Source organism: Alosa pseudoharengus, unplaced genomic scaffold (genome assembly GCF_046254945.1).
Source record: "Alosa pseudoharengus isolate Yale_2024_CS ecotype anadromous, Long Island Sound unplaced genomic scaffold, YU_APseudo_1.1 YU_APseudo_1.1_scf_24, whole genome shotgun sequence".
Taxonomy (NCBI): Eukaryota; Metazoa; Chordata; class Actinopteri; order Clupeiformes; family Clupeidae; genus Alosa; species Alosa pseudoharengus.
In genome coordinates this window covers 21,114,657-21,137,612 of record NW_027468689.1, presented here as the reverse complement: position 1 = coordinate 21,137,612, position 22,956 = coordinate 21,114,657, and the positions used below count along the sequence as shown (strand labels likewise).

General features: G+C 41.1%; 2 protein-coding genes across 2 annotated transcripts; both read left to right on the top strand.

Moving 5' to 3' along the window:
* Positions 1-1,711: 1,711 nt before the first annotated feature.
* cbsa (cystathionine beta-synthase a) lies at positions 1,712-13,786 on the top strand. The gene is made up of 15 exons (XM_076303433.1): positions 1,712-1,799; positions 3,117-3,371; positions 5,470-5,576; positions 5,892-6,026; positions 6,356-6,435; positions 8,388-8,592; positions 8,842-8,933; positions 9,171-9,296; positions 9,470-9,554; positions 10,257-10,362; positions 11,050-11,127; positions 11,268-11,402; positions 11,623-11,731; positions 11,973-12,057; positions 12,820-13,786. Exons 2-15 carry the CDS (start codon positions 3,124-3,126, stop codon positions 12,954-12,956), a joined length of 1,728 nt encoding a protein of 575 aa, XP_076159548.1. The 5' UTR covers positions 1,712-1,799; positions 3,117-3,123; the 3' UTR covers positions 12,957-13,786.
* A 6,195-nt stretch (positions 13,787-19,981) lies between these two features.
* cryaa (crystallin, alpha A) lies at positions 19,982-22,658 on the top strand. The gene is made up of 3 exons (XM_076302691.1): positions 19,982-20,179; positions 21,013-21,135; positions 22,449-22,658. Exons 1-3 carry the CDS (start codon positions 19,982-19,984, stop codon positions 22,656-22,658), a joined length of 531 nt encoding a protein of 176 aa, XP_076158806.1.
* The last annotated feature ends 298 nt before the right edge of the window (positions 22,659-22,956 follow it).

Below are 22,956 nucleotides of genomic sequence, written 5' to 3'. Positions count from 1 at the left end.
CACATTACTGAAGACTTAACATGGACTGTTAACACTCAATATGTTCTGAAGAAGTCCAGACAACGACTCTACTTCCTTGGTCAGCTAAGGAAATTCAAAGTTTCTACATCCATCATGAAGGCCTTCTACACTTCAGCGGTTGAGAGTATTCTAACTGGTAGCATCATCACCTGGTATGGGAACTCCACAGTTAGAGATTTCTGCAGAAAGTAGTGCGCTCAGCTGAACGTACTATAAGAACTCAACTCCCTGCTCTACAAGATATCTATTCCAGAAGAGTACTCCTAAGAGCCCAAAAGATTCTGAAGTTTTTATCCCCAGGCCATCCGAACTCTGAACTCACACTATACTGACTTTGCACACATTCACTCCTCAGCACTCTCAAACATTTCCCAACTCTGAACTCACACTATACTGACTTTGCACTCATTCACTCCTCAGCACTCATGACCCCCCCCCCCCCCCCCCCCCCCCCCCAACACACACACACACACACACCTACATGACTTTTAGCACTTTTACATTCCTCTCCCTATGCTACAGACCTTTTATTTATTTTCTTATTTCATCACACGTCAAAACACACACACACACATATCTGACTTTCTCCAACTTTTGCACATCTCCATAGAACTTTTATTTATTATTTTTGATTTCTCCTCCATCTATCTACCCATGTTCTTGATTGCCTAGCCTTTCTGCCCCCCCCCCCCCCCCATCCCAATCCTCCCCCACCTTTCTTATGCAGCCCTTGCCACTTAATCTACTAAACCCCTCTGCACTTTTTACCCCCCCATAAATGCACAAATAGGCTGACACCAGACATAATTTCACTGCATTTCTTACTTCCAGTAACTATATGCATGTGACAATAAACTTCCTTGTATCCTTGTAATGCCTTTGCGTTTGGTCAGCTTGATTGGTGAAAACCTTAAGAGTGCTATGAACGGCAGGATAAATGCCAGTTTAGGCCAACATGCTTTTCAATGAGGTTAAATGTAGATCTCCATAGAGGAGGGTATATATTGTCGCAAATGCGTATTAGCATAACTTATCATATTAGCATATCTTAATTCCAGAACAAACAAAAAAACACTGCACTCCGCCTCAAGTTTTCATTGCTCTTGATCAGTTGGAACGCTCAGTTAATATGGTGGAAATAGGACATCTTTAAGTGTCAATATAGTGTCAAAAACATGATTTATTCCAGAACATAACTTAGATGGAAGCGTCAATTGCCCTAAACCTACTAAAGTATCATTGCACAAATTAAAACATCTCCCCGACCCTCTCAGGTGAGCATATTAGGCTACTTTTAAGCTCTCATGAAAGATTTTCTTAAAAATGTTTTCTTTATAGGATAGCTATCAGAATTTCAGCATTTCAGAACATTGAAGAACTCTTGTGTTTATAAAGATAAGACTGAAGGCTAGTACTGGGCTGGCAGAACACATAATTCTGTAATGAATGAAAGTCATTGATCAAACACTGCAATTTTCCGACCTTCCTTATAGTTATTTACAACAATGTCAACCAGCTGTATAGGCTTCCAACTGTTCTGTTTCTTGGAGGTGATGAAGTTGTTTTTCGTGGAATCCTCTCCCAAACATCTCCCAAAATGTGGTTGGTCAGCTCGCAGAAAGAAACGCCCCGAGTGCGACCAATCCTCGGTCTCCGGAAGGAAACTAATATCAAAAGGTAGGTTAATACGTGCACATGTTACTTCATGCTGAATTCATTTGTCATTGTGCGGATTCGAAGACTTTGCAGTAGCGTCACTTTGAAATAGCAACACCTCGGTAAGTTGCATTTAGATAGGATGTGGTAGCCTAACATTTAAAAAAGTAGCCTAATTCGTCTGTCATAATAACAGAATTTAAACGTGCTGGCTCAACATCATACTTTGACATCAGTGACAGGCAGGCCTGCATGGTCTAAAGGCTAGCCTACAAAATGTTTTAACTTAAAGACCAGAAAGTCTGTTGCCTTATTAAAACTGAAAGACCACCTACCAAGTTGTTTCAGTCAAGACTAAAATAAATGTTGTCATTTGTGTTTAGACTAGGCCTATATGACATTATTCAGATGACAGACTCGAGTTTTAAGAGAATTTAGAGTTCAATGAGTTGGTAAGCGCCCGGTAGACCGTCAACGCACCATAACCATGCTTGCTCCGCAGCATGACTTCTGCGTTCTGCAAAGACCTGCCAACTATTTGCAAAGTTACATTTTGGGGTGTATCTGGACACCCACGCTAAAGCTTAGCTCGATCCGGTGTAAGGCGAGCGGATATTTAGATCATTCTGAGGACGTAAAAGTTAACTTTTAGCCTATGTGTGCGACCTGTATGTAACACATGAAAATAATTGGCTGGAGTATTTAAATACCCTTCGTTCACTTGTATGGATAAAGTGGTATTTACAGATGCCCTCTTTTTGTGTCGCTTGAGGTCAAGATCCTTATACCTATTTCAGAAGTAGACATTAAAGCCAGCTGTGCTGCATTTTCTCTGCTTCCAAACATCTGACAGCAGCACATGAGAAGACTAACCCTGCCCTGCCGAGTCTGAAATATCTTGCAAGGACTCCTGAAGCCTGATAGAATTACAACTGATGTCAGTTGTGCACTCGTACTGTACCAGTAGCTCTTTTTCCTGGAGACAGCTTTCCCAGTTTAAGTAACTGTAACACTATCAGCAGTGGTAGTAGCCTAGTATGTGTGGCCCCATTAAGAACTAGTGACTTTGTAGAGTTTACCCAGCGGCCACCATGCTCTCAACCTGTGGAATGCTTTGAGTACACATAGATTATCTTTAGTGCACAATGTAAAAAGCAAAACTGGGGTTAAACCACTCCCTTTACGACTGCAATGTGCATTTTGTCCAGGTCACTTCCAGCAGATCAAAGAAGATGAAATTCCCTTAGGTAGACCTGGCATGTGCGTTAACGTTGGGATTGAATTCCAATGAAAGTCCAATCTTTTGGCAAGTGCTGTAAGGCATGAGAGGAACTATCTGCGATCAGCATAACACGCAGCGTGGTTATTAATGCCATACCAGCCACAGTGTGGTGGTCCTAAATGGGTGTTAATATATTGAACTTTGTATCACTCTATAGTGAAGCCATGCCTTCAGTCCCCTCCACCAAAGAGAATCCTGCTTTGGGCCCAGTGTGTCCCTTTACAGCAGGGAAGGGTAAAACCCTAAAGGAGGTCAAGATCCAGGACAATGCCAATGATGTGGACGGAGCCATTAAGCTGGAGGGGGCAAAGAACGTTGCAGAGAGGAACTGGATCAGACCGGACCTGGAGAGTCGCTGCACCTGGAAGCTGGGCATATCGCATGCGGATTCCCCACACACTCAGTGGCTCAGGTGATGATGAGCTTCACACACACACACACACACACACACTCTCTCTCTCTCCTCTCACTCAAACCTTTTCTCTGGGATTTCACAGGCTTTCGTTGAAATAAAGATTCTTGACATAATATATTCTTGGCAATAAATGGCAATGCATTTTTTTTTTCATGCATCTTTATGATTAAAGCACGATCTGATTCTGATTCACTGGGCTCTTGGTCACTGTGGTTAATACACGGGTGTGGTAGATGCACAATTTAGTTTTTTTGATAAAACACTGTTGTGTAGTTTATCAGAGGCGTATCAAGCTTTTTAAAAGTGTGGGGGTTGTGGGACAGGGACGTTGTAAGTATTTTCTGAGAGGGGTGCGGACTATATTGGTGTCCGGGAGTTTCTCCCACGAAAAAAATTGAGATTCTGATTGCTAAAAACACCATTTTAATGCAGTTTGGGAGGGACAGAAGAAGCAGCGCTTATGCGTGGCTCATGTGACATGTAGGCCTACATGATCTACCTGCTATCACTTCACTATTTGACACTACCCTACATGGAGAAATATCTCATGTTATAAATCAAGAAATAATTTCAGAAATATTTTTTTTGTGCATATGGGTTAGCAGGCTACAATAAATTGCCTAACAGACAACAGCCTAATTTCGAGGTATCACTAATACCTATTAAATAAATGTAAAGGACGTAGAATAGTGAGAACTGTAAGCTCAAATTCAAAAACCTTTGAAGTCTACCCAAACATATGTAAAGGGAATATAAATAAATTGTGTTGCACATAGCAAGCTTAATTAATGTCAATTTAAAGATTATGATTAGCAGTTTCTATGTTTTTTCCATTGATAGTTACAGGAAGCCACGTTGTTGTTTAAACTATTGTTGCTTCTAGCCCACATAACCTCCAGTTTCACTTGCTGCAGGGACGCACACATTGCATGAGCGCTCATAAGCGTTCTATTTGAGTTCATGCTGGAAATATTACTTCTCAGATGTAGAACTCAAAATTTGTGTCTTGACGCCGCCGTATAAGATCAAAATAAGATGTTCTAAATGGAATGCGATCTCCAGTAGATGTAGCACTACACATTAATTGAGAGTGAAATGCCGCCTACGTTTGTAAAGATCAGGTCAAATAAGACGTTCTAAATGGCGATGTAATTAAGCTGTTCAGATCTTTTCAAAGCGTCTTGGAGACGTATGTGTGCTGATTGGGCTATGTCTATATAGTTGATGACACCAAATTAATAAGTATTTCTGATTGGGGAAACTTAGCCTAGTTTATTTTTTTTCAGTCCGCGGTTCCATACAATCTTGCTGTAAATGATCAGACGTTAAGCACCGGGCCAAACTTCATTTCGCGGCTTTGTGGACCAGTAGGTTAATTGTTGTGAAGGCCCATAGTTTGAGAAAAGCTGCAGATCATAGACAGAGAAAGCATAATGCTCTGAGAACAGTAGCCAAGGTCTTACTGCAGAAAAGTACGTTATAACACCCACATCCCCCACGCTTGCTACTCGCCTGCAGTTTATACACAATGCAGCTAATACATGGGAAAAGTCAGTATGTCCAGTATTTACTGTTCAAGATGTTACTGTTGCACCTACAGCTAGTGATGGGCAAATGAAGCTTTGGTGAACCACTGAACCCCAGCAGTGTGAAGCTAGCGACACTAATGAAAAAAATCCAATATGGCCACCACATGTAGATTTTTCAACATAAAACAACCAAAAATACTGGTTGCTTATGTTGAAAATGTATGTGTGGCTGCCATCAGCTAGTGTCGCTAGCTTCACACTGCAGTGGTTCAGTGGTTCACCAAAGCTTCATTTGCCCATCATTACCTACAGCACAGCTGTCAGCAACTATTAATTTGGCCTACATATGCATAAAAGCTCTACAGCTAGATGTAGCTAGATATTATTAGAGTTATTAGATATTGTTAGAGTAATTTTTATAACATTTTATATGTTATATTCCCTCATAAGTGTCTGCTTCAGTGGATCACCACGAGCCAGATTTTGCAGTCACTCAAACTCTTATCTGTGTCATTCTGAGTTTAAAATGTGTTTTTTATTGACGCTGGTCTCTCCTCTCCTCATAGGAGCACTCCACCGAGTATCCTGCCAAACATCCTCCAGAGAATCGGTGATACCCCTCTTGTTCGCATGAATAAACTGCCCAAGACCTTTGGACTCAAGTGTGAACTTTGTAAGATTGTTTCTCTCTATTGCTTTGACAATGTATAATACTGAATATGATGAAACTATAATTCTATGATTCTTTTCTAAACTTTAGTCACATTGTCGTGGTGTGTATGTCTTAAAAGCTATTAGTAAGCATTTTTGTGAATTCACAAATTACAAAAGAGGTCTGTTTAAAATCATGCAGATACCTTTGTAATACTTTTGGTATTTCTTATATTTTCTTCTAAGATCTGGCTGAATTTGTCTTTACCTTGTATTGCGTATTGTATTTATAGGTCTGTGTGTGTATTTTTGTGTGTGTGTATTTTTGTGTGTGTAGTGGCAAAGTGTGAATTCTTTAATGCTGGGGGAAGTGTAAAGGACCGTATCAGTTTGCGAATGGTGGACGATGCAGAGAAGGCAGGGCTGCTTAAGCCAGGAGACACTATCATAGAGCCCACATCTGGAAACACAGGTGTGTGTGTGTGCCCATGTGTGTTTTTTTTTTGTTGTTACCCTGTATGTGTACAGTACTTATGGACCTAACTATTTGTGTGTGTATGTGTGTGTCTGTGTGCGCACGTGCACATGTATGTTGTGTTTGTTGTTAATGTATATGTATACAGGACTTAAGGACCTAACTGTTTGTGTGTGTGTGTGTGTGTGTGCATGCCTACCTACGAGCATACTTGTTGTATTGCCGTTTTCTTAGATTTTTCGTTTTTTTGGTCACTCCAACGTGATTTGTAAGCACCCTTAACTCTTGCCAGTAGTCTTACTATGTGTGTCCTCTCTGTTGCACAGGTATTGGACTGGCCCTGGTGGCAGCTGTAAAGGGTTACCGATGCATCATTGTGATGCCGGAGAAGATGAGTATGGAGAAGGTTGGTGTGATTGTGTTTTTACAGTTTTAAGAGCCTTGAAAGCTCTAAGGTTTTATCCGTAACTGTAAGACCAGAATTGTAAATAAAAAGTACATAATTAAACATAATTAATCACCATTTATTGGTCAGTAATCAACAACAGAGTTAGTGTGGACATAAGAGCCCTCTAGTGGAATGAAGTGGTATTGTACCTTTTAGGACTTTTGGCCTTATTACAGTTTTTTCTGATTGCTTAAGCACATTTTTTGTAACTATGGATTTTTTTGCAAAACTCTACACACAAATAGGAAAACCTTTCACCCAATCAGCAAAACATTGTAGTTCTCTTGCAAAAGCTAACACACCTTTCACACCTTCGTAAAAATGATGTTATCGTATCAAACAGTAAACACAAGCCATCAGAATAATAAGCACACAATGTGGCAACTACACACTGATGGTCTGAATAAAAACACATCTGGCTTTTGCTTTCTTTGTGCACAAGGTAGACTGTGTCAGTTTGAGGTCATACTTTTGTCATAGTTCTGTAAACATACAGGTATCCAAAGTATTGGTGTTTATTTACACACATCAAAACAAACACAAGTGTGTTTTTCCAAGTCAAAACACATCAAATCAGTCTTGTCTCTCTCAAAATTCCGTCTACATCACATGCAATGTCCTAGTCCAAGGCACCGGGAAAAATATATTCTGGAATGACGTATCCAGGCCTGACATGACAATATCCCCACATGTAGACTGTTTTTTGTTTTGTCTGTAAAAGGGCTATTTCTTTCTCTTCTCCCTCTTCCTGCTCCCTCCATTGTACCCATTGTACATTACCTGTGGCTTATTTATAGTGCTTAGGCTGATTGCAAAGTGAACTAATTATCTAAAACAGTTTTCACATGAGAAAGTGTGCCAGAGAGTTGGCAAAATAGTGTAAATAATAGCCATACATGTGTATAGATTTGCCAGGAGTGTGTTGATCATTTGGAAATTGAGTGTAAAGCAGTGAGTTGTGTTTACAGTTCCGCAAAAAGAGTGCTGTGCAGTGAATTGTGCCTACAGTTGTGCAAAGTGTGTGTGAAAGTAATTGTAGGTGAATAATTACTTAAAATTAATCTTAGACTGGCGAACTTCAGGAAAAACTCAGGAATCAAGTTTATTCTATTACAGGCAAAGAGGGTACAAAAAAAAGGTCTATGTAGGCCTAGCCCAGGCCTAAAAGGCCTAGGTTGGCCTAGAGCCAACTACTCTCTTCCGCTCTACATCCTTAGTCTGACAATCCAAAATCCGAATCTGACAAACATTGCAGTTTAGTTACTTTTAAATGTTTTAAACAAAGAACAAAATGGCGCCAAGAACAAGCCCACTTGATTGGTTCTACAGTTGGTATCAGACACACCTACTCACACCCACTTCACACCTATGAATTCTTGTCAGAATAGCATGAGGAGAGATATCTTATATATCAGAAATATCACTTATAGAATGTTCCAAACATTCTCACAATCACATCATTACAATCCTTGTAATGAGACTATCAAAATGATACCAGACATGAATACATTTACATTTCATGATACATGGATACATTATATCAAGGAAGCATCCTTTGTCTTGTGTAAGTGATAGGCCTTAAACCAGCACATTAGCATTCCATTGGGGGAGGGGATAGTGTCTTTGTTTAAAACCAAGATGGGTTACATGGCTAACTAAAAGTAGTCTTGAAGTTAAATTATTATCCATTTTAACCATACATTTTATTGCTATCATGTGTTACAAAATTGCAAACTGAGTGCAAAGCAGTGTTTGTGCTTTTAGTTTTGCGAACTCAGTCTGTGGTTTTGCTATAAGTATTAATAGTTTTAGAAATTGTGCTATAAGAATCACAGTTGTGTTTAAGCATTCAGAAAAAACTGTAAACCTCTTACCACTGAGATGAACAAGATTGTTTGCTTCCTTCTCAGGTGGACGTCTTGAGGGCTTTGGGTGCGGAGATTGTCCGTACTCCGACCAGCGCCCGCTTCGACTCCCCAGAATCTCATGTCGGTGTGGCCTGGAGGCTGAAGAATGAGATTCCCAACTCCCACATCCTGGACCAGTACCGCAATCCCAGCAACCCTCTGGCCCACTACGACACCACCGCTGAGGAGATCCTGGAGCAATGCGGTGGTAGTTAGACGCCTCTAAATCTTTCTATCTTTCTTTTTCTTTCTGTATATATCCCTATCTCTTTCTCTCTTTTTGTCTTGTATCCCTAATATCTTTGTCTTTCCTTTATCTTATCCATAAATCTATTTACAATCTCCTACTTAGTTTTTGAATTTGCAAGCATTTTTCTTGTAATCAGAAAGTGAAGGTCAACAAACCCATTTACTTAGACATAAGTACATAAGTTTCCTTGTCCCATCTCTTCTCCAGGTAAAATTGACATGTTGGTGTTAGGAGCTGGCACAGGGGGCACGATCACTGGTATTGCCCGCAAGCTGAAAGAGAGATGTCCAAACGTCAAGGTTAGTTTGTGCACACTGACCATTCAATCGCAAATCAATGACAAACATGGTTATTTAAGATTTAATTGTAAAAGTTGATTTGTTTGTTGTTTTGTATTGTATTGTATTGTATTGCAATTTATTAAATAACGCAGTAATAGATTTTCTCTAATCCTCTGCCTTAAGACCCTTTAGCTAATCTGGTTCATGTTATGATGTCAGTGTTTATTTTTTTTGTCATGGCGTCGTGTGTGACAGATTATTGGCGTGGACCCAGAGGGCTCCATCCTGGCTGAACCAGAGGCGCTGAATAAGACAGATAAGACCCAGTATGAGGTTGAAGGCATTGGTTATGACTTTGTCCCAACTGTGCTGGACAGATCTGTAAGTGGACATGGCAGTAATAGAGGATAATAGTAATATTGACTAAATACTATTTAGTCAACGTTTCAAATAATTTAATAATAAGATAATTGTATTGTCCAATTGTATGAATTGGATTGTGTGAATTTTAGTAGTTTGTAAATCTTGTGTTGTTTTTTTGTGTGACTCTGCAGATAGTGGATGGCTGGTACAAGGCAAATGATGAGGAGTCATTTACCATGGCACGGATGCTTATCAGAGATGAGGGACTGCTCTGTGGTATGGGAGACCTGTTTTGGGTTTCTGTCTGTTCTAAGAATGTTTTATTACAGCTTCTTAAACCCAAATATATTCTGGTTTACTTACTTCTTTATGTAAACATCTTATCGACCAAACAGCTAAATGATTAATCGAAAATACTGGACAGATTAATTGATTCTAAAAAAATCCTTATTTTGAAAGCTCTTTGCGGGAGCGGGCGGGATGAGAGAGGTGCGTTCGCGGGACAAACCGATGATTCACTGCACTCCCGCAAATTAAATATGTGCGTAAAATTAAATATGGAAATGATTAAAGTAATGTTCATAACTATAGTTCAGCTGGATGTTCTGTTAGGCAGCATTAAATAAGCATAACTGATGGATAGCAGGCCTATAGCCTATTGCCGTTTACGTGGGTTCAATTTGTTCCTGCTGCTCATTGTCAAAACTCGAAATCGAAAGCATGACAGAGGAAGAGGGCACCAGGCTAGGCCTACTTCAGCGGGACAGAATATTGCGGGAGCGGGCGGGCGCGGGACTGATTTTTTTAGACCTCATATATTGTGCAGCAACTAAGGATTAGAGATATATATATATATATATATATAAAATCCTTAGTTGCTGCACAATATTCATATACTGTAAAGAGCCATGTAAAACATGAACTTCTGATAATTAGAAAAATTCTCTCTCTCTCTGTGTGTGTCTGTGTGTGTCACAGGTGGCAGCTCGGGCACAGCGATGGCAGCAGCAGTGAAGATGGCGAAGGAGCTGAAAGAGGGCCAGCGGTGTGTGGTGCTCCTGCCTGACTCCATACGCAACTACATGTACGCTCCCTTACTCCCCTTAACGCTCCCCACACGATCACTGTTTAATATTATGTAAGGGATAATGTATAGAACGCCGGTCATTATCGGAAAATAAGTCCCGACAGGGCGAACGAGACCCCGACGCACCAGTGGAGAGGTCTTGCTTCATCCTGAAGTGACTTATTATGTGACTTATCAAACATTCTTAAGAACACAGCTGATCAACCATCTGCTTTCACTTTTGAATGAAGTTTCATTGCAAGAAGTAACCAAACTACTTGCGGAGTGACATGAAAGACGTGAATAAGAAGCACAAAACCTGTTGCCATTGACAGCAGTAGTTATGTTTGCAGCGGTAATTACATGAATTTATTTTACCGTAGAACGTTGGAAAATCCCATTCAAGCCAATGGAGCATTCTACTAGCATTGTGAAGAGCCTTGTAATAATATAATCCTATTGCGTTTTATGTCGTGATAGTATCCTGCTATGTGGTATGATTATGCAATGTAATGTATACTGTGATGAGTTTACATCACTTCCTAGTGGTGCTGTGCTGTGCTGTGCTGTAATGGTTGGCTATTGTTTTGTGCTTTCCAAAAGCATGAGTTGGTGAACTTACAGAGATCTGTCAACTCTAGCCAGGTAATACTGTGATGATACATGAACTAAGATAGACTGATGTGTAATATCTTTACTATCCAGGTCCAAGTTCCTGAGTGATAAATGGATGGTGCAGAAAGGTTTTCTGAGGGAAGAGGACATCATGGTAAATAAACCCTGGTAAGTAATATACATATACCATTTTTAAGGTATTAGTTATAGCAAATTCTAATAGGAGGAGGGGTCTAATCAAACCAAATTTGAGTCAAAGATCGGCAGCTTGTGGTCAGCATCTGTGTTGCTGGTGATTCCCCTTGTAGGTGGTGGAATCTGAAAGTGCAGAACTTGAGGCTGTCCGCTCCCTTGACCGTGCTGCCTACAGTCACCTGCCAGAGGACCATCAAGATCCTGAAGGAGAAGAGCTTCGACCAGGCCCCTGTGGTGGAGGAGACGGGGTGGGTGTGCAATGGTCCAATGATTCTGAGCAGCTATTGTGTCAATGGAGAATTACATTATGGTACTACTGGTGCAACTGGTATTATATTTTGGGGTTTGGGGATACCTGGTGGAATTACAGTAATGGACAAAAATAAACGCAGACAATAAATACAGTACTTCTTCCATATCTTCTACTCCGTAACTTAACGTCTTTATTTCTCTGACTCTCCACCTCAGGCTGATCCTGGGTATGGTCACTCTTGGTAACATGCTGGCCTCAGTATTGGCTGGGAAGGTGAAACCGTCCGACCCTGTCAGCAAAGTACTCTACAAGCAGTTCAAACAGGTAGGTGTACATATATACAGTATATCAGCATTTGACCACCTGGATGCCTACATGTGTTTTTGTTTGTTTGTTTGTGTTATTTCACCATATCAGCTTTGTACTGAGGATCTGGCTTTTTTAATGTGCTGAAGTATCACGCTTGTCTTATCGTGACTTTTGCCTCTTTTTTCTTTTTACCCCCCCCCCCCCCCTCTCTCTCCCTCTCCTGCTCTCTCCCCTCCATCCCTCTTTCTCTGGTCAGGTCAAACTCACAGATAACCTTGGGAAGCTGTCCGGTATCCTGGAGACAGACCACTTTGCCCTGGTGGTGCACGAACAGATTCAGTGTATGTGTCCATTTCCTTATCAGCGCAGTTGATTTTGGATCCTTTTGAATGGGTATCCATGTGTTTTGTACTGGAGTAGGGGGAACGTAATGTATTCATAAGAGGATGATTATGTCCTGCCAGGTTGATGTTGACTGCCAATATTGGCATTGATTGTTATGTCCCTCCATGGACGCAAAAAGTACCCTATCCATTGAGGCTAGAGATGAAGTGTTATGTAACTTGGTCCAACTTTATTGAACCTTTCTGGATTTGTTTTACCTATGTTATTTGCCAAATTGTTGTGTAAGCGTCGGTATTCAGTGCACAGCAAATCATGTGGCTCTTCCTGACAAATGTTTGCGAACAACGCGGTCATGTTTTCGCTCCACAGAAAGGGGGCGCTATAGTCTTATTCCTCTCACACACAACTCTTCCCTTTTGTAGCTGTGCATAGGTTTCATAAAGCCACTGCATCAGTTGAAGATGTAACCCAACAAGGAGGCTTCTGTGTCACATTTAAAGAGATGAATTCCCTGAGACCACAAGGACGAGGGCTTAAAAATAACCACCATCATCACTGCACAATAACTTGACACCAGATAGTTGTACCAGAAAAATGAAAATGTATATACAACCTGAAAATGTGTATGCAAATATATATGTGTATATACTATACTTTAATCTCTTCCTGACTCTTTTCTACTCACTCTCTGATTCTCATGCTCTCTCTTTCTCTCCTTCCTTCTCTTCCTCCTCCTCCTCCCTCTTTCTCTCCCCCAGACCTGACTGATGGCTCTCCCAGCCTAAGGCAGATGGTCTTTGGTGTGGTGACCGCCATTGACCTGCTCAACTTCGTCACAGTGCGAGAGAGGAGGTCCCTGTCCGAATGCATAGATGAATCATCAGACATTCAGTGACCTCACTTCCTCCTCGTCATTGGTGGAAGTGGACATTTTTTTGAAAGATCAGAAAGTAAAAGTCCTATCCTTGCTATTGCTTCTCCCATACAGTAGGTCAGCTATTTTCAGCAATTCTACCCCCTGCTGCTGCTAAAGCTGATTAACAAATGCAGCTCACTTACAAATGGAAAAAGAAAAGCTGATTCAAGTTGTTGGGAAAAGATCAGAACATCCCCTGGAAATAGTAGGCTCTGTAATCAAAGGCAACATGACGGATCATTAGCGGTTATTAGTCACTCCCTTCAGTGACTGCTTGTATGGCTAATTGTGCCCATTGATCTTTTTAACAAAGTGCAAATAGTTCACATTATCCTTTGATGAGTAACATTGCATTGAAGTTATAGGTGCATGCACTGTAAAAGCGTGATTTATTTGTGATTATGTTCATTTAAACTGCACTAATGATTATTCTAAAAGTGTATTGGAAGGTCCAATGTATTGGGGCAGTGTAGTGTCTCAACAGACTCAGAACTTCAGTGAAATACATAGGGGAGTCCTGGTTAGTTGAAGTGTTTTTTTAACTGAAAAACTGAATGTCTGTTTTCTAACCTGTGCATGTTTGTGTTTTTCAAAATGTACAGAAGTCTATATTGTATGATTTCAATTGTATCCGAGGTGTAATGTATCTTCTTCTTTTTGCTATCTCATTCTCCCTGAAATGAGAAAATGTTTATAATGTTAGTGCTGATATTACATTGTCTGGTCTTTTAGAAATGATGTCTTAATATTTAAAGGGCACAACGTTACGGAACTTGATATGATCATTAAACTACTTTCATTAAATAAAAGACCTATTTTTGTCATGACTGCTTTCAGTGAATAAACACAACTGACATTATAATTGTGACACACAATTGGCATTATTATAGAACAAAAAACAGGTCACATTTAACATAATTGTATACAGACAAAGCTTTATGTTGTGGAGGAGCACTTATCTACTCCTAATTCAATTAAATCTTTATTTCAGACTCACAGGAGGATCCATAGCACAAAAACTTAAATAATTAAATAAATAAGAGGAAATAATCTCAATACTAGTAAAAGTGAAACATACATAATAAGAGCATGGCTGATCTTGATCAAGATCAATCAATCAATTAATCAACAGAATAGGTTCTCTTGTCAGTGTTCTCATCCTGGATAAGTACTAGACACAGCTCTCTCTAGGGCTGGTAAAGGCCTCTATGACACTGTTCTCTGATTCGTCCTGGCGACACATGAATACATAAGAGGATTGCCTCACATGTAGGCACACCAGAGAACACAAACAGATAACTGGCACTACAGCATCTACAACCCCAAAACAGAAAAAGTTGGGATGTTGTGTAAAATGTGAATAGAAACAGAATGTAATAATCTGCAAATCTCTTAAACTCATATTCAGTTGCAAATAGGACACAGACGACATCAAATGTTGAAAATTACAAATTTGACTATTTCATGGAAAATATATGTTAATGAATTTGATATCAGCAATTACATGTTTCAAAAGTTGGGATGAGGATAACAAAATGCTGGAAAAGGTGCGTAATGATAAAGAAAATAAAAGGAGGAATGTTACTAATTAGGGTAATGGCAACATGATTGGGTATGAAAAAGAGGAAGGGTCTCTTAGAAGTAAAGATGTTCATCACTCTGTGTAAACCTGTGTGCACAAATGATGAAACAATGTAATTGTAATGATTCTTAGCATGTAATACAAGTACATGTAACACAAATACAAGCATGTAATCATAGATTGTGAAGTATTTGGGGAGTTCATCATCTACAGGACATAATATTATTAAAACATTCAGAGAATCCAGAGAAATCTTTGCAAACAAGGGAAAGAGCTGAAAAACACATTGGATGGTCGTGTTTTTTTGGACCTCAGATGGCACTGCATCAACACCAGACCTGTTTCCACACCTGCCATTGTATGGGCTCAGGACAACCTCTGATAACCACAGTCTATGTGCACAGTTTGATACTTAATTCAAAAACTGCAGCCAAAATTGTAACAGGCATAATTATATTGAGACAAGATACAGAAAATATCAGCGTCTTATCTGGACCTGAGCTTAAGGTAACATGGAAAAAGGTCCTGTGGTTAGACCAATCACAATTTTGCATGCTTTTTGGAAATCATGGACTCGTCTAAAAAGGCTAAAGAGGAGAGGGCCTATCAAAGTACTAAAGTAACATATATTTTCCATTAAATAGTCAAAATTTTCATTTTGAACATGTTGTCTGTGTCCTTTTTTCTGCTAAATATGGGTTTACGAGACTTGTTACCACATTACGAGACTTGTTACACAACGTCCCAACTTTTTCTGTTTTGGGGTTGTAGGTACCCGAAGCTGCAACCTCATAGTATCATTGTAAGCCACAATGAGCTTCTCAAGCTACGTTTCTTGTAACTGCTACACCAAAGATGGGCTGTATGCATGGATACTGAATTGTATACTCCTAATGAATTTTAAACTTCCAAAAAATTGTAAATTCCTCATGAATTGTAAAACCTAACAACATAATGTGTCACATCTGAGACCAGCTTTGCCGTTTCAATAGCCTACTATCTATACACATGTCTTGTTGATAGTAAAGGGTTGTTTGACTCTCTGAAATTATTTTTACAGTATATTTCATTCTTGCCTCAAGCTCTTTGGTATGTGCATTGCATATTTTGGTGGAGCATTGTATTGTTATATTTAGATCTCAGAATAGTAGTATTGTTAAGTTTACATCTCACAATAGTTGATAAATGTACGTCTCAGAATAGTAATATTGTTAAATTTACATCTAAGAATAGTTGTATTTGCTGTTGTAGTATGTGTTGTGAGGTCTCAGTATTGTAGCTATTGAGCGTTTTGAGACTCATACTCTGGCTGCATTGTGTGGTATTGTAGTGTCATACAGCACTCACTGTAAAAACGTGTAATATTGTGGGAGACATGGTGAGTTGAGGCTTTGTCTGTGTTGTCTATTGTAGAGGTACAATGAAGTGTTGTGCAGTAATGTGTGTGTTTTGTTCTTGTGATACAGTGTGAGCTCAGGGCTGGTCTATGTGAAACGGCTCATTGATTAAAAAAAAAAAAAAAAAAGCTGCAGCCTCTGAATGCTGCTGACCAGGCAGAAGCTTCACCAGTGCTCAACACTTAAATCCGGCCCCTGAAGTCCATCAGTTCACACACACACACACACACGCACGCATGCACGCACGCATGCACGCACGCACACACTCACACACACAAACACACACACTCACATGTACATGCACTCACATACACATACACACACTCACTCACATGCACACAGGCACACACACACACACACACACACCTACTGTACCTGCAGCCATTTTACTTCTAAATTCTATAAATAACCATAGATAACCCCTACACACCCCCACTCGTACTTTTGGATATGATGAGCCTCACCCCCCCCCTCCTTTTGTATTCTTATTTATTTATTATTTTTATTGACTTACTATTTATTGACTGTTTACTGTTTTTATTGTTTTTTATATGCCTTCAAGGTAGGCAACCTCTTTTACTGTGTGTGTGATTGTGTGTGATTTGTACTATACTATCTGCTGCACAACAAATTGCCCCATTGGGGGACAAAATAAAACAAAAAACTTGACTTGACTTGACACACACACACACACAAATACACACACAGACACACACACACTCAATCACATGCACACTTACTCACATGCACACACACACACATGCACACAAATGTACTTTTATCATTACACCTATGAGCAGGGTTCCCACCGTCAATTCCTGCAAAGCTGTCAAATTTTAAAATCTAATTTTTCCAGACCTGAGAAGGTCTTGAATTCATCCACAGTCATGGAAATGTTATCTCAGATGTCTAATGAAATGTATTTTTTATCACTGAACTCCACCATGGACATGGTTTTCTTGTGCTGCTTTCTGTTGCAGGATCTGCATCGATCCTGCAACAGAATTGACATGGCCTTTTTGATCTATTAGAAAAAGAAATAGAAAAAGGATGTAATTTAATAATATGGCACCATTTTCATTCAATAATTAACCTCAATCAGTGGAGAACAGAATGCAATTATATGTGCCAGGTTGGATATTTAATTAAAATATTTCATGGATATTTCATACAAGGTTTTGAAATGTTGTCAATGAAAATTAGTGGGAACCCTGTATAGGGCCATAATACACGATAGCCTTTAGTTTGAACATAAGCACATTCTTATTCCAAAACACAAGTGCATTTACATTTACATTACATTTACAGTAGCCTACACCGCAAATACAAACCATGTAGGCGGAGATACCCCACTCTTCAGGTATTAGGATGTCAATATATGAAGCAATACATTTAAATAGCAACACACATCCAAAATATAGTGTAGTTTGTATATCTACAGTATAACTAGAGTGAAAGTACAGTACAAGAAATTCCAACACAACTTTTCTATGTTCAAGAAAACATGTCAGTGGGAAAAGATGCAATCCCAGCAAACAAGTCAGTATTGAATTAACATACACCACCACCAGCGCTAGTCATCTTACTCTGTGATGTAAGCCCGCCAGCCGACCAGCTTGCCTGCCTGCCTGCCCGCCGGGCTCTCTAGCCCGCTCTGTGTGTTGTAATGGCCAGCTCTCCTGGGCTGGAAAAATGGCCTTGCTGGTGCTTTTCTGATAAGCCGGCAGAGCGGGAGCCCCCAAATCCAGCGGGGATTACCCCTAATGCAGCGCACACAGGCCCAGGGGAAGTCACCAGGCCTGGGATCACTGGGGAGGGTCAGGGCTGGCAACCGCAGGCTACTGTAAAACAATATAGCGCAAAGCAAATACTGGCAGTTTGCGTGAAAGTTTTTACACTGTTGGTTTTTAACAGCATTGCTGTTGTCTGACTAGTCATAGCTACTAAGTTTTGAGTCAAATGGATTCAGATGTTTTTAATTTAAATGTCATTAAGAGTCTTTCATCAAAAAGACTCGCTTTCACCTTTTCCACATTAAGAACCATCTGGACCCTTTTGCATTCAGAATCAGTGATATCAAAAAATTACTTTTAATTTTGTTTGATCATTATTTTGAGTTCCACTTGATGGGTCTTTGCTAAAGAACCAAGCTGCAATAGGAGCTAAATCTTTGACCTGAAACCCAGTTTCAGAAACATGACTGGGTCTAGTACCGTTTCCTGACAATGTCAACATACAGTAGATGTTTACCATATATCAAAACAAATGGAAGAGCCCAGACCTTGCAGATGATCCTCTCTGTGACTGGACGTCTTCCCCTCAACTCACACACTGATTAAACACTTATGTTCCAGAAAATCAAAAGAGCTTTACACAACACCCTCTTGACGTATCCTAAGTAGGTACTTATGTTCTTAGCAAATATATATGCATTTATAGAACACACACAACAGGTGAATAGAATACTGAGTGTATATGATCCTGTATAATAGTGTTTCATACATGTCAGACTTACTAGATCTACTGAGGCACTGCAATGCAATGAACATGGCATGCCTGAAGACACATGCTGATTTATGATGGAGCACTGAGAACATGATTTTCTGAGCTGCTCAGTTACAGAGCTTTTCATTGCCAGGCAAAAAACAAATATTGGCCTTTCTTGGACATTGCTCATTCTGCTAACACACACTTAGATACTTCTTCAGCCTTTCACACACACACACACACACACACACACACACGCACACACACACACACACACATACATACACACACACACACACACACACACACACACAGTCACACACACACACACACAATCACCAAATGAAATCCATATTTTGTTTTTAACTAGTGGACCAGATTAAATCCACACAACATGACATGACCTAGATCACGGAGGTGAAATGGAGGCAAAATTGAGAAAAAACAGAAAACAACGTCACATAAGACATCAGAGTACATAATTCTGCTATGACCTCACCACAGGATTAAACACACACACACAACACATAATATTTTTTATTATAATAGTGCTGAATTACTCAACATGATTAAGTTCCTGAAAGTTCCTGGAAATCTGAGCATGGACTAAATCTGTGTGTGTGCGTGTGTGTGTGTGTGTGTGTGTGTGTGTGTGTGTGGGTGGCAGTATGGTGATGTGATTGGTGAGCCATTCTAGAACTAATCCTAAATCTTCCCAATTGGAGTGGAGCATCCTGGGTGTTACGCAGTCCTGACCGTTAGTCAGACATAGTACTTATTTTGATGCCCTCACAAAAATGTGAACTTTACATTGTTCTTGGAACTTATAACAATTATGATGAACATCTCCTCTCATGTCAACCTGCATTTCTGTTGACCCACAAACGTCTCAGTTAGGCCTCAGACAAGCCTATGGCCCCATGACCCCAATTAGTTCCATTCCAAACACAACCCCCCCACCCCCACCCCCCGATCCTATTCTCCCTAATTTCGGTTTGTTTTGGCAGCCCACTCGTTTTTCCGGCCAGTCGGTTGGCATGGCCACACTCTTCCCGTCGGGATCCCGGGGCCCAGGGCCAGACTTGCAGCGGAGCGGCAGGGCCAGCGAGTGTCCAGGCGATTCTGCTGACGCCGGCCGTTCCCACCATGAGATAATGCCATTCCAGAGGGATCCCAGCTAAAGCCCCTCTTTCTGCCATTCAGGTATATAAAGCACCAAGTGGCCGGCACAAGGGAACAACAACCGCTGCACACTCATAGGATCCCCTTTCAGTTTATTCTCTCTCTTTCGCACTCGACCTTCTCCTTTGTAAACATTCTCACTTGCTCTTTTGCTTGTGAAATTTAACTCTCTCTTTCTCTCGTTCTCTCTCTCTGAGACATACGAGCGCACAATCCTTTTTGGGACAGCATACTAGCTGTTTTCCTCGTACATAGAGGCGTAGAGCAAGCAAAACTAGCATCTAACGTCTGAGCCAGAGCTGAGCCCAGCTAAGCCAAGCCTAAACCCGAGCCCAGTCAAGTTGAGTCACGTCGCTATGGATATTGCCATTCAGCATCCTTGGTTCAGACGGGCCCTAAGCTCCTTCTACCCTGCCCGCCTCTTTGACCAGTTCTTCGGGGAGGGCCTGTTCGACTACGACCTCTACCCTTATGCCACCTCCACCATCAGTCCTTTCTACCGCCAGTCAGTCTTCCGCAACTTTGGCGACTATGCCAACTCAGGCATGTCTGAGGTAAAAGAGTGGGTTTTATTTGGGTGGACAATATGATGAAAAGGTTTATTAATTTGGTGCTATTTATGATAACTGTCATTATCTTTATATAGACTACAACTATCTAGACTACATTTATCATTTTAGCTTAGCAATCCTACTGTCTTAATCTTATCTTTTACCATGTCAAATGCACATTTTTGGAATAATTGTTTCAATTTCAAACTTTGTTAATGATTACTTTTAGCTTGAATTGATTCTGTTTGTGGCATGACTCTGTTTCCTTGATTGACACAGCATCTCAAGAGACACACAAGACCAGAATAATGCTAATGCTACCTCTATTGGACTGCTCTGTTTGTTGCTGACAGCAAGAGGGAGACAGAGGAAAAGATTACAGAAAAGAAAGGAATGGGAATCTAAGGGAATATAATTTTGAATGTATAAGAGAAAGAGTGAAAACAAAAACTGTCAAAAGCCAATGAGAAGGGTGAGAGACTTAGTCAAGACGAAAGTGCTGACGAAAAGGCAATTATTAAGAAAATACAGAAGAAGAGAACATGGCAAGCATTAGATGATTGTGAACATATGAAGACGAAGATAGCAACCGACTTTGCCACAGATCCCAGTCTCATCTGGGCCAACTCTGGGCCAGATCTGCTCTACAATAAGGCGGACTAGAACGAGGGGGAGAGATACTATACAGAATAATTGCCTGCTATTGTTGGTCATACCAAAAACATACTTCCAAATTCTAAGAAATCTTTAGGCTAAAATTCTACTGGTCAGACCAGGGTCATTATGCTCTTGCTGTCTGTCCTTATAGCCTAAATTCGACCACTTTTCTTCCTCAGGTGAGATCTGACAGAGACAGGTTCTACATATACCTGGATGTGAAGCACTTCTCCCCTGAGGAGCTGAACGTGAAGGTGATAGATGACTGTGTGGAAATTCATGGCAAACATGGGGAGAGACAGGTAAAGTTTCTGCTGGTTAGACTGGTACTTGACTCAGGAAAGATATCCAAATAACTGGAAATGTGAGATGCACACACACACACACACACACACACACACACACACACACACACACACACACACACACACACACTTTTTCTGAGGTCTACCATGCTTTCATTTCTTTCCCAAGGTCTTCCATTTTTTGTCAGTCATCTTCCCTTCTTTTTCTCCACTGATTTTAAAATATGTCATTGGTCCTCTGGGAGTAGAGGTCCTCCTGAGCATTTTTGGTTGTTTTTACGTCAGTTCTGCGTCAGAGCCAGGCCAGGACATTCCTCTTGGGCTCTTGTGTGTGTGTGTGTTTGTGTGTGTGTGTGTGTGTGGGTGGGTGGGTGGATGGTTGCGTTGTTATCTCTGCCAGTCACAGAGCCCATGACGTGAGTTTCACTTGGTCTTGAAAGTCATTATGTTAGTGGTACTGTACGTGGCGTGGTCCTTGTCTCATGGGCTTTTGGAATTTAGACTAATTTTAGTTTTTCCAACTTTATTTGTTGCCTGGAGACATTTCAGGGTTAAGCCTAAAACGTTAAGCCATTTCCCTCCTGGCGTCATCAACGCCTATTCACTTAGTTCAGTCGGGATGCTGCAGGCTGTCAGCTGTCCACTTGATTTGAACAGTCCACTTGTACTCATTAATGAGCTCATTACGGTTGAAGAGGTGCAGTAGAGGACGGCAACATGAATGACCACTGCAGCGGCTTACCAGGCTCAGGAGGCACCCAAAGCAAGCTTATTTATTTAGGCATCTCTGCCGTTCAGAATTGCACGAGGGAGGGGGAGGCTGGCTAAGGGTTTGTGCCCCAAGCCCTTGCCAATCTTACCTGTGTTAAAGCTGAACTAAGTTCTCTCGTGGAGGGGGCGGACTGCATGTCTAGACCACAGCAAACATGGAGCATTGCTTAATCCTGGTTGACTGCAGTGTTTTATGTTACTTTGAAGCTTGGCCCTAATTTGAGAGTTTACTAAATAGGATGCTAAATAGACAGACCAGATTAGGTCATGTTTACTGCAATGAGGACAAATACAATGAACTCATCTTACTTACACTCCATGGGGATTAGTGTCTCTCCCTCTCTCTCTCTCTCTCTCTCTGTGTGTGTGTGTGTGTGTGTGTGTGTGTGTGTGTGTGCGCGTGCATGTGTGGTGATGTTCCACAAACTCAATTGCCTGGTGACATACATTCCATGCTATAACTAGTATAGTTTTCTGTTTAGTCTATGACATTCTGTCTATTTCCTTCAGCCGTTATTTTTTTTATCCCCTTCACCCAGGACGACCATGGCTACATTTCACGTGAGTTCCACCGCCGCTACCGTCTGCCCGCCAACGTTGACCAATCCGCCATGACCTGCTCGCTGTCCACCGACGGCATGCTGAACCTCTACGGCCCCAAGACTGGCTCTGGCTCCGACGGTACACGCTCTGACCGCAATATCCCCGTCATCCGCGAGGACAAGAGCAACGCCGCGCCCTCCTCTTAGACGGGCACCACCAGCTGTGCCAGGTGGCAGAGTGGGGGAGGGGGTGGGAAAGGAGGGGTGGCATCGGGGCACCTGAGGGGGTTTGGGGGTAATGCCTGGTCTTCTGGGACGCGGGGGGTCAGTTGAGTAGGGGTTTGGAACGGGCAAGGTCAGTGAGGTGTCCTTTTGTCCGTGTTTAAAACATAGCCAGTGGACGAGGGACAATGGTCAAGCAAATCCCTTCGTCCTATGCCCCAAGTCCTACTCATCCACCCTTCTGCTCCCATCCTGTTCAGGGGTGCGTTTCCCAAAACCATAG

Bases quoted from the DNA above. Each gene is read 5' to 3' on its own strand.
- cryaa (XM_076302691.1), top strand. From the start codon at position 19,982: ATGGATATTGCCATTCAGCATCCTTGGTTCAGACGGGCCCTAAGCTCC. The intron at 20,180-21,012 runs GTAAAAGAGTGG...TTTCTTCCTCAG, and splicing joins CCAACTCAGGCATGTCTGAG to GTGAGATCTGACAGAGACAG. The intron at 21,136-22,448 runs GTAAAGTTTCTG...CCCTTCACCCAG, and splicing joins GCAAACATGGGGAGAGACAG to GACGACCATGGCTACATTTC.
- cbsa (XM_076303433.1), top strand. From the start codon at position 3,124: ATGCCTTCAGTCCCCTCCACCAAAGAGAATCCTGCTTTGGGCCCAGTG. The intron at 3,372-5,469 runs GTGATGATGAGC...CTCTCCTCATAG, and splicing joins CCACACACTCAGTGGCTCAG to GAGCACTCCACCGAGTATCC. The intron at 11,403-11,622 runs GTGGGTGTGCAA...TCTCCACCTCAG, and splicing joins CCTGTGGTGGAGGAGACGGG to GCTGATCCTGGGTATGGTCA.